General features: G+C 48.1%; 1 protein-coding gene across 1 annotated transcript in view; it reads right to left on the bottom strand.

Moving 5' to 3' along the window:
- The window catches only part of LOC110492421 (protein bicaudal D homolog 2), an 82,895-nt gene that overhangs the window by 43,888 nt on the left and 24,833 nt on the right, over positions 1-14,174 (bottom strand). The window contains exon 2 of the mRNA XM_021566731.3: positions 1,011-1,223. Coding sequence (XP_021422406.3) covers positions 1,011-1,223 — 213 coding nt within the window. The remainder of the gene's footprint in view (positions 1-1,010; positions 1,224-14,174) is intronic.

The raw sequence follows: 14,174 nt of genomic DNA, 5'->3' as shown, positions 1-14,174 counted from the left end.
AGATTGAGTCTGACTAGTAGAAGCGTTGTCTTCTCTTCCGTAGCAGTTGAATCTCAAACATTGACAAATAACCTAGCTTGTGAACAAAACAATGTAACCTACTAACAATAAGTAAATTAGACCAACTTTTATGCCTGTGCACAGTGTTTTCTAAAATCAACCTACTAACAATGTAACCTACTAACAATGTATGTAAATTAAACCAACTTTTATGCTTGTGCACAGCGTTTCTAAGAATAAATCTTTCACTCAGCTCTTCAGGTGCGTACAGCCCCCAACCAGGCAGTGTTGCAGCGCAAGGTGGGATAGGCTATATAGGATTCCCTTGAACTTTGTGCGATTATTTCACCAGCTATGAAAATACTTTGAAAACAGCTACAGCAGTATTTAATTTACTATACATGTGACTCGTTTCAGGAAACTAGGCGTATGTCATACGTCGCCACTTCACAGGACAGGCATTTCAACGTAAACATTTAGTTTTTGGCAGAAATACCTTCTGGAACATGTGAAATTTCATGTGCCTTAATAATGAACTTGTATACCATTGTTCAATTACAAGCCTTGTTGGTTTATCCATGTAAAAAGACAGGAACCTTCCCACTAGCCATGATTGGCTGAGATGGATCGGCAGAAATGCCGGGAGATGAGTTTGGATTGGTCTGCCATGTAGCACGCTTCTGTCTATAACATGAGCGGTTCAGTATGTGTTGACAGTCCTCATACTACAGCTATGACAATGTTTGTATTGGTAGTAGTATGAGTTGGGATTATGCCCCAGCTGGCACGTGATTGGTCAAAAGACCAATAAGTGGAAAAAGATAAGAATTGGGCTGCCAGTGTGAACGCAGCCAATGTGTCTTTTGTGCATCTAGGCTACACCCGTCCAGATATCAGGACGCATTTTAATACCAGGTGCAGATGGGGTATATTAGTCTGTATGCAAACTTGTATCTACAGTAGAATGTGGCAACTGAATCTATTCTTTCTCCCTCTTCTTCTCGTCTCACCTCTCTCATCTCCTGGGTGATGGAGGCCAGGCGTTCGTTCTCTGACTGGGTGTTGGTGAGGACATTACGGGCCTGGCGGAGCTCCGTCTGCAGCTCCAGGACCCGCTGCTCGTAATAGGCCTCCTTACACACCGCCTCCTGGATCAGAGACTCCTCCCTGCTCTCCCCGTCTGCAGCCACCTTCTTATGGTTGGAGTAGACTTGTCCAAACGCCTGGAGAGAAAGAGAGAGAGAGAGGTTAGGGTTTGGTGAATGAGCTATTTTTCCCATTTGGAATTTCTGCCATTTTGAAATGAGCCTACTTTTACAGCTGAGGTTCAGCTGGGGACAGAACAGAGAAGTGTTGCACCAATAACCCTGCCTCCTAAAATAGTCTACCCTGGATAGAGAACCACTCAGTCACAGCAGTTTCCATCTGGATGCTGTCATCCCCCTGCCCCCGCCTCTATCCCTCCATCATTCACCCCTCCTGCCCCTACCGACCTCACTGCTCTCCCTCCCCCTTCCTCCCCACTGCACATGCTCACCAGAGACTTAGAAGAAGGAAGTTCTAATAAAACAGAAGACTTAGGCTGTAGGAAACCTCCTGGACAAATATCACCATCCCTCTCTGATTATAAAATTTAGTCTAATGCTCTTAAGGTCATTTAGGAGTACAGGCAGATCAAATGAGGAAATCATCCAAATTCCCCAGATTGAAAGTAGCAGATGGAGTTTAGAAAGGGAAGATGACTACTACCTCAGGGGCACAAGGCTGGAGTGTTAGCAGGTTGGCCATTATTGGGATGACTCATGTACTGGAGGTAGCTCTTCAGGGTAGTCACTAGCTGGCATAGCCACAAAGTCCAAAAATCTGATTTTAAACCTAAAACTAACCTTAACCCTAACCACACTGCTAACCTTACATTTTTGTTTTCATGATTTTTTACGATATATAATTTTGACTTTGTACATGGGCCATCTAGTGGAACTCCTTCAGCTCTGCCTCCAGGACAAGATTAATCTCAATAAACGTCAACCTGCGGAGTGTAGAGTGTGACAGTGTGAGACGGCTTGTATTTATTGGTTTTTAGTGGCTTGGGGTGGGTGACGGAGTGTTTATTCACTATTAATGGTTGCCGCTCTCTGGACTTTGGCCTTAATTTCTTAATGGACCAGACCATTTCTGTTCAGAAATGTCCAGCCACACAGAGAGACTCTAGGTTAGGAGTCTCTCCCTCCCGCTCCCTGTGTCTCTCTCTCTCTCACTTCCTGTGTCTCTCTCTCTCTCTCGCTCCCTGCGTCTCTCTCTCTCTCGCTCCCTGCGTCTCTCTCTCTCTCTCACTCTCTGTGTCTCTCTCTCTCTCGCTCCCTGCGTCTCTCTCTCTCTCGCTCCCTGCGTCTCTCTCTCTCTCTCGCTCCCTGCGTCTCTCTCTCTCTCGCTCCCTGCGTCTCTCTCTCTCTCGCTCCCTGCGTCTCTCTCTCTCTCTCTCTCGCTCCCTGCGTCTCTCTCTCTCTCTCTCTCCCTGTGTCTCTCTCTCTCTCTCGCTCCCTGTGTCTCTCTCGCGCTCCCTGTCTCTCTCGCGCTCCCTGTGTCTCTCGCTCTCTCTCTCGCTCCCTGTGTCTCTCGCTCTCTCTCTCGCTCCCTGTGTCTCGCTCTCTCTCTCTCGCTCCCTGTGTCTCGCTCTCTCTCTCTCGCTCCCTGTGTCTCTCTCTCTCTCGCTCCCTGTGTCTCTCTCTCTCTCGCTCCCTGTGTCTCTCTCTCTCTCGCTCCCTGTGTCTCTCTCTCTCTCGCTCCCTGTGTCTCTCTCTCTCTCGCTCCCTGTGTCTCTCTCTCTCTCGCTCCCTGTGTCTCTCTCTCTCTCGCTCCCTGTGTCTCTCGCTCTAAAAATAATACTCATCCTTCCATTACATATTTAATTTCCAATGCACAACTGCAGTGATTTATCCGACAGAGATTAACATTTCTCAGCTGGACTACAATCCCCATGTCTGGATTCACCGGAGTCAATCAGACATTTGACATTGCTTTAAGCCTGTTCCCCGGGCGCCAAAGATGTGGATGTCGATTATGGCAGCCTCCCACATTTCAGTTGAAGGCATTCAGTTGTACAACTGCCTAGGTATCCCCCTTTCCCTTTACTCTCTCTCTGCCCCCGACCCACACTCTACACATTCACTCTACAGTACACACACTCTACACATTCACTCTACAGTACACACACTCTACACATTCACTCTACACATTCACTCTACAGTACACACACTCTACACATTCACTCTACACATTCACTCTACACTACACACACTCTACACATTCACTCTACAGTACACACACTCTACACATTCACTCTACAGTACACACACTCTACACATTCACTCTACACATTCACTCTACACATTCACTCTACACATTCACTCTACACATTCACTCTACAGTACACACACTCTACACATTCACTCTACACATTCACTCTACAATACACACACTCTACACATTCACTCTACAGTACACACACTCTACACATTCACTCTACAATACACACACTCTACACTACACACACTCTACACATTCACTCTACACTACACACACGCTACACATTCACTCTACACTACACACACGCTACACATTCACTCTACAGTACACACACTCTACACATTCACTCTACACTACACACACTCTACACATTCACTCTATACTACACACACTCTACAGTACACACACTATTCTCTACACTACACACACTCTACACTACACACACTCTACACATTCACTCTACAGTACACACACTCTACACTACACACACTCTACACACACACACTATACTACACTACACACACTCTACACTACACACACTCTACACATTCACTCTACAGTACACACACTCTACACATTCACTCTACACTACACACACTCTACACATTCACTCTACAGTACACACACTCTACACATTCACTCTACAGTACACACACTCTACACATTCACTCTACAGTACACACACTCTACACATTCACTCTACACTACACACACTCTACACATTCACTCTACACTACACATTCACTCTACACATTCACTCTACGGTACACACACTCTACACTACACACACTCTACGGTACACACACTCTACACATTCACTCTACGGTACACACACTCTATACATTCACTCTACACTACACACACTCTACACATTCACTCTACACTACACACACTCTACACATTCACTCTACACATTCACTCTACAGTACATATTCACTCTACACATTCACACTACAGTACACACACTCTACACTACACACACTCTACACTACACACACTCTACACACACACTACACTGCACACACTCTACACTACACATTCACTCTACGCTACACACACTCTACACATTCACTCTACAGTACACACACTCTACACATTCACTCTACACTACACACACTCTACACATTCACTCTACAGTACACACTACACACACTACTCTACACTACACACACTCTACACTACACACACTCTACACATTCACTCTACACTACACACACTCTACACATTCACTCTACAGTACACACACTCTACACATTCACTCTACAGTACACACACTCTACACATTCACTCTACAGTACACACACTCTACACATTCACTCTACACTACACATTCACTCTACACTACACATTCACTCTACACTACACATTCACTCTACGGTACACACACTCTACACATTCACTCTACACTACACACACTCTACACATTCACACTACACTACACATACTCTACACTATGCACACTACGCACACTCTACACTACGCACACTCTACACTACGCACACTCTACACTACGCACACTACACATTCACTCTACAGTACACACACTCTACACACTGCACATTCACTCTACGGTACACACACTCTACGGTACACACACTCTACACATTCACTCTACAGTACACATTCACTCTACACTACACACACTCTACACTACACACACACTCTACACAGTCACTCTACGGTACACCCACTCTACACATTCCCTCTACACTACACTACACACACTCTACACTACACACTACACACACTCTACACTACACACACTCTACACTACACACACTCTACACTACACATTCACTCTACAGTACACATTCACTCTACAGTACACATTCACTCTACAGTACACATTCACTCTACAGTACACATTCACTCTACAGTACACACGGGCACGTGACTGTGGATGGATTTCCTAGTTTTACTGCGTTCTATAATAATCCCAGTAATTCCTTCATATAGAGAAAAAAGGAAATCTGCACTTTAAAATTACAATTATGAAATTGACCTAGTTACAGCCGAAGAACCCCTGTGTAGAACTAGTTCAGCGGTTACAGCCAGACATGACAATGACATCATGTCTAGTGCATGATGGACATCTCACGTGTTGACATTTCTGTGTTGGGGAGAGATAGAGGGTGCAGGAAAGTAGATGGCATCGTTGATCAGATAAACATTTTGGTTGAGATCAACGGTATGCTTTCAGTGGAAGCCTGGAATGGCTCTAGAATGGTGGAATGGTTCTGGCTGTAGCATGGAACAAGAAGTCAAGGACCTCAGGCCACCTACACCTTAGCTAGAACACATACCCACAGGCCTGGAGAGGCTTATGGTTTAGGAGAATGTAAACACAGGACTCATGGAACTGGAGGTCTCTTCTGAACATGTCCCTACATGCCCCTCTGAAGGACAGCACTGCGTTAGGTGTCCACACAGAGTAAACACTGAGCTCATAGAACTTGGGATACCTTAATAGATGATAAATATATACTGTATCCACACGTTATGAGTTCTACCACACACACCCCCAAATCTAGTCCCCCTCTCCACCCAAACCTCATCAACCCTCTTTGATTAGATTGTCATTAAAAGTAGGGATTAACCAAATCAGAAAGTAGGGGAATCCTATCACTATAATCTGGGTGTTTGTGGTGGGGATTGGGGGGGACACTGATTGGGGGGGACACTGACTGGGGGGCAGGCAGGCAGGCAGGCAGGCTTCAAACAGGGGGCACCCAGCCAAATTCTACTGACCCAAGCCCCTTAATCTCAACCCCTACGTGTTTGGTTACTTTGGGGTGGGTGGGGTGGGGTGGGGGGGGGGCAGGCAGGCAGGCAGGCAGGCAGGCAGGCAGGCAGGCAATCTTAATGCGGAATCCCAGACACCCAGCCTAAAAATGCATCAATACAGCACCATATGTTTTAGTTAACTGTGAGAGGATGTGAGTGGGAATTAGCACATTGTGATATGGCCAATAAAATGGGCATACATGATACCACACAAAGATCTGTTTGGTAGGTGACAACTGACACTTAAGAGAAAGAATCAGTCAAATTGATGTGGTACCATGTGAAAACAAGATACAAGCTCCAGCATGTTGAATGGGAGAAGACAGAAGCCTCAGGAGGTTTGGCCCTCTGCAGTGTACAGGGTCTGACTTCACATTAACCCATATATTATGGGATGGATCTAACCAGACTTCTTGCTGGGTTCTGATCCCTATAGGAACAAAGGGAGGCCGCAAGGCACATCATCACAGTTAGCTTCATCATCATGTGATGTTCTGAGGAGGCAGATGATGTGGCGTCATCTCTAACCTTCCTCTCCATCTGTCTGCTTCTCTTTCTCACCATCTCTTGTTCCCTCTTTCGTTCCATCCCTTTCTATAACAGACAGAATCACAGGGGATGTGATTACTAGTCATATGAGAGAGAAACTTGTGACTAATCTTCAAAGGGTAGGAGATTCGTACGGCTAATGATTTCTGTTTGGACTCTCATGAGTAAGATTTCTAATTAATTAATCACACAAACTTGAAACTCTAGTTACTGGAAATAAAGATCTGGTGAGGGCAGAGTTGTGTTTGGTATCAACTACCAGGTTCCTAAAAATGTGGACTGCGTATGACAACCAGGAAATTGGAGAATATGATTGGCCAACAGATCAGCAAACAAATAGTTAAGACGGACTATTTTGTTAGTCAGATCATGTATGATCCAAGACACAGTTCCTGGTCAGGATGACTGACTAACTATTTAAGCCCAAAGACCACTTGATTTAAAGCTATACATCAGGTTAGAGGTAGGGTACTAGTGGGGGCAGGTTAGAGCAGGGTACTAGGAAGGGCAGGTTAGAGTAGGGTACTAGGGAGGGCAGGTTAGACCAGGGTACTAGGGAGGGCAGGATAGAGTAGGGTACTAGGGAGGGCAGGTTAGAGCAGGGTACTAGGGAGGGCAGGTTAGAGTAGGGTACTAGGGAGGGCAGGTTAGAGTAGGGTACTAGGGAGGGAAGGTTAGAGCAGGGTACTAGGGAGAGCAGGTTAGAGTAGGGTACTAGGGAGGGCAGGTTAGAGTAGGGTACTAGGGAGGGCAGGTTAGAGCAGGGTACTGGGGGGGCAGGTTAGAGTAGGTTACTAGGGAGGGAAGGTTAGACCAGGGTACTAGGGAGGGCAGGTTAGAGCAGGGTACTAGGGAGGGCAGGTTAGAGCAGGGTACTGGGGGGGCAGGTTAGAGTAGGGTACTAGGGAGGGCAGGTTAGAGTAGGGTACTAGGGAGGGCAGGTTAGAGTAGGGTACTAGGGAGGGAAGGTTAGAGTAGGTTACTAGGGAGGGCAGGATAGATTAGGGTACTAGGGAGGGCAGGTTAGAGCAGGGTACTAGGGAGGGCAGGTTAGAGTAGGGTACTAGGGAGGGCAGGTTAGAGTAGGGTACTAGGGAGGGAAGGTTAGAGCAGGGTACTAGGGAGAGCAGGTTAGAGCAGGGTACTAGGGAGGGCAGGTTACAGCAGGGTACTAGGGAGGGCAGGTTAGAGCAGGGTACTAGGGAGGGCAGGTTAGAGTAGGGTACTAGGGAGGGCAGGTTAGAGTAGGGTACTAGGGAGGGAAGGTTAGAGCAGGGTACTAGGGAGAGCAGGTTAGAGCAGGGTACTAGGGAGGGCAGGTTACAGCAAGGTACTAGGGAGGGCAGGTTAGAGCAGGGTACTAGGGAGGGCAGGTTAGAGCAGGATACTAGGGAGGGCAGGTTAGAGTAGGTTACTAGGGAGGGCAGGTTAGACCAGGGTACTAGGGAGGGCAGGTTAGAGTAGGTTACTAGGGAGGGCAGGTTAGAGCAGGGTACTGGGGGGGCAGGTTAGAGTAGGGTACTAGAGAGGGCAGGTTAGAGTAGGGTACTAGGGAGGGCAGGTTAGAGCAGGGAACTAGAGAGGGTCGGTTAGAGCAGGGTACTAGGGAGGGCAGGTTAGAGCAGGGTACTGGGGGGGCAGGTTAGAGTAGGTTACTAGGGAGGGCAGGTTAGACCGGGTACTAGGGAGGGCAGGTTAGAGTAGGGTACTAGGGAGGGCAGGTTAGAGTAGGTTACTAGGGAGGGCAGATTAGACCAGGGTACTAGGGAGGGCAGGTTAGACCGGGTACTAGGGAGGGCAGGTTAGAGTAGGTTACTAGGGAGGGCAGGTTAGAGTAGGTTACTAGGGAGGGCAGGTTATACCAGGGTACTAGGGAGGGCAGGTTAGACCGGGTACTAGGGAGGGCAGGTTAGAGTAGGGTACTAGGGAGGGCAGGTTAAAGTAGGGTACTAGGGAGGGCAGGTTAGAGTAGGGTACTAGGGAGGGCAGGTTAGAGTAGGGTACTAGAGAGGTCAGGTTAGAGTAGGTTACTAGGGAGGGCAGGTTAGAGTAGGGTACTAGAGAAGGCAGGTTAGACCAGGGTACTAGGGAGGGCAGGTTAGAGTAGGGTACTAGAGAGGGCAGGTTAGAGTAGGGTACTAGGGAGGGCAGGTTAGAGCAGGGTACTGGGGGGGCAGGTTAGAGTAGGGTACTAGGGAGGGCAGGTTAGAGTAGGTTACTAGGGAGGGCAGGTTAGAGCAGGGTACTGGGGGGGCAGGTTAGAGTAGGTTACTAGGGAGGGCAGGTTAGACCAGGGTACTAGGGAGGGCAGGTTAGAGTAGGGTACTAGGGAGGGCAGGTTAGAGTAGGGTACTAGGGAGGGCAGGTTAGAGTAGGGTACTATTGAGGGCAGGTTAGAGACAGGGTACTGGGGGGGCAGGTTAGAGTAGGTTACTAGGGAGGGCAGGTTAGACCAGGGTACTAGGGAGGGCAGGTTAGAGCAGGGTACTAGGGAGGGCAGGTTAGAGCAGGGTACTGGGGGGGCAGGTTAGAGTAGGGTACTAGGGAGGGCAGGTTAGAGTAGGGTACTAGGGAGGGCAGGTTAGAGCAGGGTACTAGAGAGGGTAGGTTAGAGCAGGGTACTAGGGAGGGCGAGGTTAGAGCAGGGTACTGGGGGGCAGGTTAGAGTAGGTTACTAGGGAGGGCAGGTTAGACCAGGGTACTAGGGAGGGCAGGTTAGAGTAGGTTACTAGGGAGGGCAAGTTAGAGTAGGGTACTAGGGAGGGCAGGTTAGAGTAGGGTACTAGGGAGGGTAGGTTAGAGTAGGGTACTAGGGAGGGCAGGTTAGAGTAGGGTACTAGGGAGGACAGGTTAGAGTAGGTTACTAGGGAGGGCAGGTTAGAGTAGGGTACTAGGGAGGGCAGGTTAGAGTAGGGTACTAGGGAGGGCAGGTTAGAGTAGGGTACTAGGGAGGGTAGGTTAGAGTAGGGTACTAGGGAGGGCAGGTTAGACCAGGGTACTAGGGGGGGCAGGTTAGAGTAGGTTACAAGAGAGGGTAGGTTAGAGCAGGGTACTAGGGAGGGTAGGTTAGAGTAGGGTACTAGGGAGGGCAGGTTAGACCAGGGTACTAGGGGGGGCAGGTTAGAGTAGGTTACAAGGGAGGGCAGGTTAGAGTAGGTTACAAGGGAGGGCAGGTTAGAGTAGGGTACTAGGGAGGGTAGGTTAGAGTAGGGTACTAGGGAGGGCAGGTTAGACTAGGGTACTAGGGGGGGCAGGTTAGAGTAGGTTACAAGGGAGGGCAGGTTAGAGTAGGGTACTAGGGAGGGCAGGTTAGAGTAGGGTACTAGGGAGGGCAGGTTAGAGTAGGGTACTAGGGAGGGCAGGTTAGAGTAGGGTACTAGGGAGGGCAGGTTAGAGTAGGTTACTAGGGAGGGTTGATTAGAGTAGGGTACTAGGGAGGGCAGGTTAGAGTAGGGTACTAGGGAGGGCAGGTTAGAGTAGGTTACTAGGGAGGGTTGATTAGAGTAGGGAACTAGGGAGGGCAGGTTAGAGTAGGGTACTAGGGAGGGCAGGTTAGAGTAGGTTACTAGGGAGGGTTGATTAGAGTAGGGAACTAGGGAGGGCAGGTTAAAGTAGGTTACAAGAGAGGGTAGGGTCAAATAGTTCAACCTTGTTCTTCTACTCCAACAACCATCATCCCCTCATCCCTCATCCCTCATCCCTCATCCCTCCCACTCACAAACACACCACCTTCCTCTAAACCTGTAACTATACAGCAGAGGAGAAAGGGAATGGGTTTCTATTCATGCTCTCTAACAGGTTTAAACAAATCAATGTTTTAAACCTTTAAGAAGCAGAGCCTGTGGTGTCAAACTAAACTCCAGCTGTCTGAGATATTCTATTTTTTCCCTCATGTTCCAATGGGAGAGAAGCAGGCTTCTTGTTAGAGGGGGTTGATCAGGGCCAACACTGCGGGTGGAAGAAGGGAGAGATCCTCCAGAGATACAGCAAGACCTTCAGAAGCAGAAGATCAAACTAGCAGAAGTCTAAGTTAAGCCTCTTATCTGTTCTCTATCTACATGTGTATGCTGCAGTCCACTGAGAAAGGCCTGTGGTGAACTAATCGATTCCAGTTTTTTTAAACAAACATTGCCTCAGGGCCAAACCCTGTTGGAGCCCACACTATCCGGATAAATGCTATTCAGGTTTGGATCAGCTTCTCCAATCTCTGACCTTGTGATGATCCTTAAACTCCTGTTTAACCCCACACTGCTATCCCCTCCATATTCCATCACAAACAAACATACAACAACAAAATGGCCCTGAATGACAACCCCTGTCGTTCTCTGTAAACACCAAGGCAGTGACTTGCTCCTGCAGGTTCGCGCTCTAAAACTGTTTCTCAAACTCGGTCCTCTGGATCCCAAGGGGTTCACATTCAGTTTTTTGCCCTAGCACTACACAGCTGATTGGATTATTTGAGGACCAAGTTTGAGAAACACTGCTCTACAACGTCTGTATAGTACGACCTTTCCTCACACAGGAAGCAGCGCAGATCCTGATCCAGGCACTTGTCATCTCTCGTCTAGAATACCGCAACTCTCTGTTGGCTGGGCTCCCCGCTTGTGCCATCAAACCCCTGCACCTTATCTAGAAAGCCGCAGCCCACCGGATGTTCAACCTTCCTAAATTCTCCCATGTCACCCTGCTCCTCTGCCCACTCCACTGTCTTCCAGTCGAAGCTTGCATCATCTTCCAGACCATGGTGCTTACCTACGGAGCAGCAAGAGGAACTGCACCTCCTTACCTTCAGGCTGTACTCAAACCCTACATCCCAATCCGAGCACTCTGTTCCACCACCTCCGGTCTCTTGGCCCTCCCACCCATACGAGAGGTCAGCTCCCACTCAGCCCAGTCAAAGCTCCCCTCAGTCCTGGCACCCCAATGATGGAACCATCTTCCCCCTAAAGTCGGGACAGTAGATTCCCTGCCCATCTTCCCCCTTAAGTCAGGACAGTAGATTCCCTGCCCATCTTCCCGATTAAGTCAGGACAGTAGATTCCCTGCCCATCTTCCCCCTAAAGTAAGGACAGTAGATTCCCTGCCCATCTTCCCCCTAAAGTTAGGACAGTAGATTCCCTGCCCATCTTCCGAAAACGTCTTAAACCCTGCCCATTTGAGGAGTATCTTAAATAACTCTCATGGTGCCTGAAAGGTCAGACCGCTAACCTTGGCTATGCTGTAAGCCTTTGGAAATCACTGACCCATGGTGATTGTACTGACCCTGAAGAAAGAAAAGAAAAGAAGAGAGCGGGCGGACGGACGGACGGACGGACGGACAGACAGACAGATCTGGAAAAAGTTAATTAATCAAATAAAATATAATATTGATATCAAAGGAAGCTAGCAAGGGGAAATAGATTAAAATGTTATGATAGAGAGACAGAGAAAGAGAGAGAGAAGGAAGGACGATCTAAGTGTTTTCTGGCCTCTACATTGCAGTCTCCACAGGGGCTGGATGGATGTGAGTAGCACACAGACCTAGAGACTGGTCAGTCAGCACACAACACAAACACACTGCTGTACTGCAGAAAAATAACACAGAAATTGCCAAATGATTTTAACAACAAACCCAGGACTGTTCACTATGACAGCATCTCTAAGCCAGATTCTGATAGCTAAACGAATGGTACACACCCTGGCTGTATCCGATAAGACACCTTTGGGTACGCTCACAGGGCAATACCACGCTGGCAGGGCATATCACACCTAAAAGGCCACCACCACCCGCAGTACAGCCCAGAAACGTGAGAGAGAAGGTACAGTAGGCACCAAGACCTTTGGACCAGCAACAGAGTGAGACAGAGAGATTTGAAGATAAACATAGCTTCAACTAGGTCTAGATTGATTGTGGAAACAAATACTGACAACCAGGTTTAAACCAGTTAAATACTGTATTTAACACACACACACACACACACACAAACCAGTTTATACAGTAACACACACACACACACACAGGTGGTAGTGTTATATAATGAGAGAGAGAGAGAGAGAGGGCCTGTACTGGTTACTCAGACAGGCAGTCAGTCACATAGCAGTTGATAATAATCAGTGACTTGACCCTGCATGCCTCTGCAGTGTCTCAGCTCCCTGAAGACTGCTCAGTGTTTCAGTGCACCTATACGCAGACTATGCGTTGTGCGTAGGGCCCCACACCCACTAGGGCCCTCAGCATTTGGTAGCGCATCAGCAGTTTTCCACTTGTTATGTCAGTCACTGACAGTCACTCAATTAGCGTATGTTAGCAGTAATCTGCTTATTCACAGAAGGGGCCCCTGATACGCATGCGTGGCCAATATATAGTGGGCCCTCCAATAGACAAAACCAAATCACACATTGGTTAAAGGCAAAATTTTTTCAGGGTTATGAGTGTCTTCAGAACAGAGCAGTGGAGAGGGGAGGTTATAGCTAGCCTCGTACAAACCATCCTGATGTCGCAAGCTTACATTCCGTTTCACTAGCGGATGGTTCAGGACGATTCATACGAGACTAGGTTAAAGCCGGTTAGAGAGAAAAACAGTCCAACTCAGTCGTTCTTCCTGCTTCGTGAATCACACCTCACAAACAGAAACATCCTCCCTCTCTCTCTCTTCCTCTTCCTCCCTCTCTGCCCCGCTGTCTCTCTCTGTCATTCCCAGAGCACTGCACAGAGTTTTTTCTCTACCTTTCACAGCTTCGAGGTGTGTCCGCAGTTTCTATATTTAGTGCCCTTCGCCAAATGCTTACAATTATGGATTTCTACAAGTGTGTTCTTCATAATGGACATACAAACACTGACCCTGGCACTTGAGGTTCTCTCACATTCCCTCACTCACTCTGACAGCATCTGAGGTCATTTCTATTGCTAAACAACAAAAGAGCTGACCCTGTTTTTCCCTCATCTGCATGCTACTCCTATAAAGCCTTGGTGAGGAATGTTAAGCCTTTCACATGGATATGTGTGGTTCTGCTACTCATTTACCCAGAGAGCAGTGGCACTGGTGGTTGATGTGCTACAGTGATCTCAAAGCCAATGGCAACGTGTTAATGAGTGACAGAGAGCTAATTATCACTACTGTCTGAACGAGCCTCCTCACCAGCTCGAGAGAGAGAGAGCGAGAGAGAGAGAGAGAGAGAGAGAGAGACAGAGAGACAGAGAGACAGAGAGACAGAGAGACAGATAGACAGAGAGAGAGAGAGAGAGAGAGAGAGATAGAGACAGAGAGAGAGAGACAGAGAGACAGAGAGAGAGAGAGAGAGAGAGAGACAGAGAGAGAGAGAGACAGAGAGAGAGAGAGAGAGAGACAGAGAGAGAGAGAGACAGAGAGACAGAGAGACAGAGAGAGAGAGAGACAGAGAGAGAGAGACAGACAGAGAGAGAGAGACAGAGAGAGAGAGACAGACAGAGAGAGAGAGACAGAGAGAGAGAGACAGAGAGAGAGAGACAGAGAGAGAGAGACAGAGACAGAGACAGAGAGAGAGAGAGAGAGAGAGAGAGAGAGAGAGAGAGAGAG

Source organism: Oncorhynchus mykiss, chromosome 16, assembly GCF_057628025.1.
Source record: "Oncorhynchus mykiss isolate SJ-2025 chromosome 16, ASM5762802v1, whole genome shotgun sequence".
Taxonomy (NCBI): Eukaryota; Metazoa; Chordata; class Actinopteri; order Salmoniformes; family Salmonidae; genus Oncorhynchus; species Oncorhynchus mykiss.
Note: the sequence above shows the minus strand (reverse complement) of the source record. Positions and strands in the feature narration are given on the sequence as shown.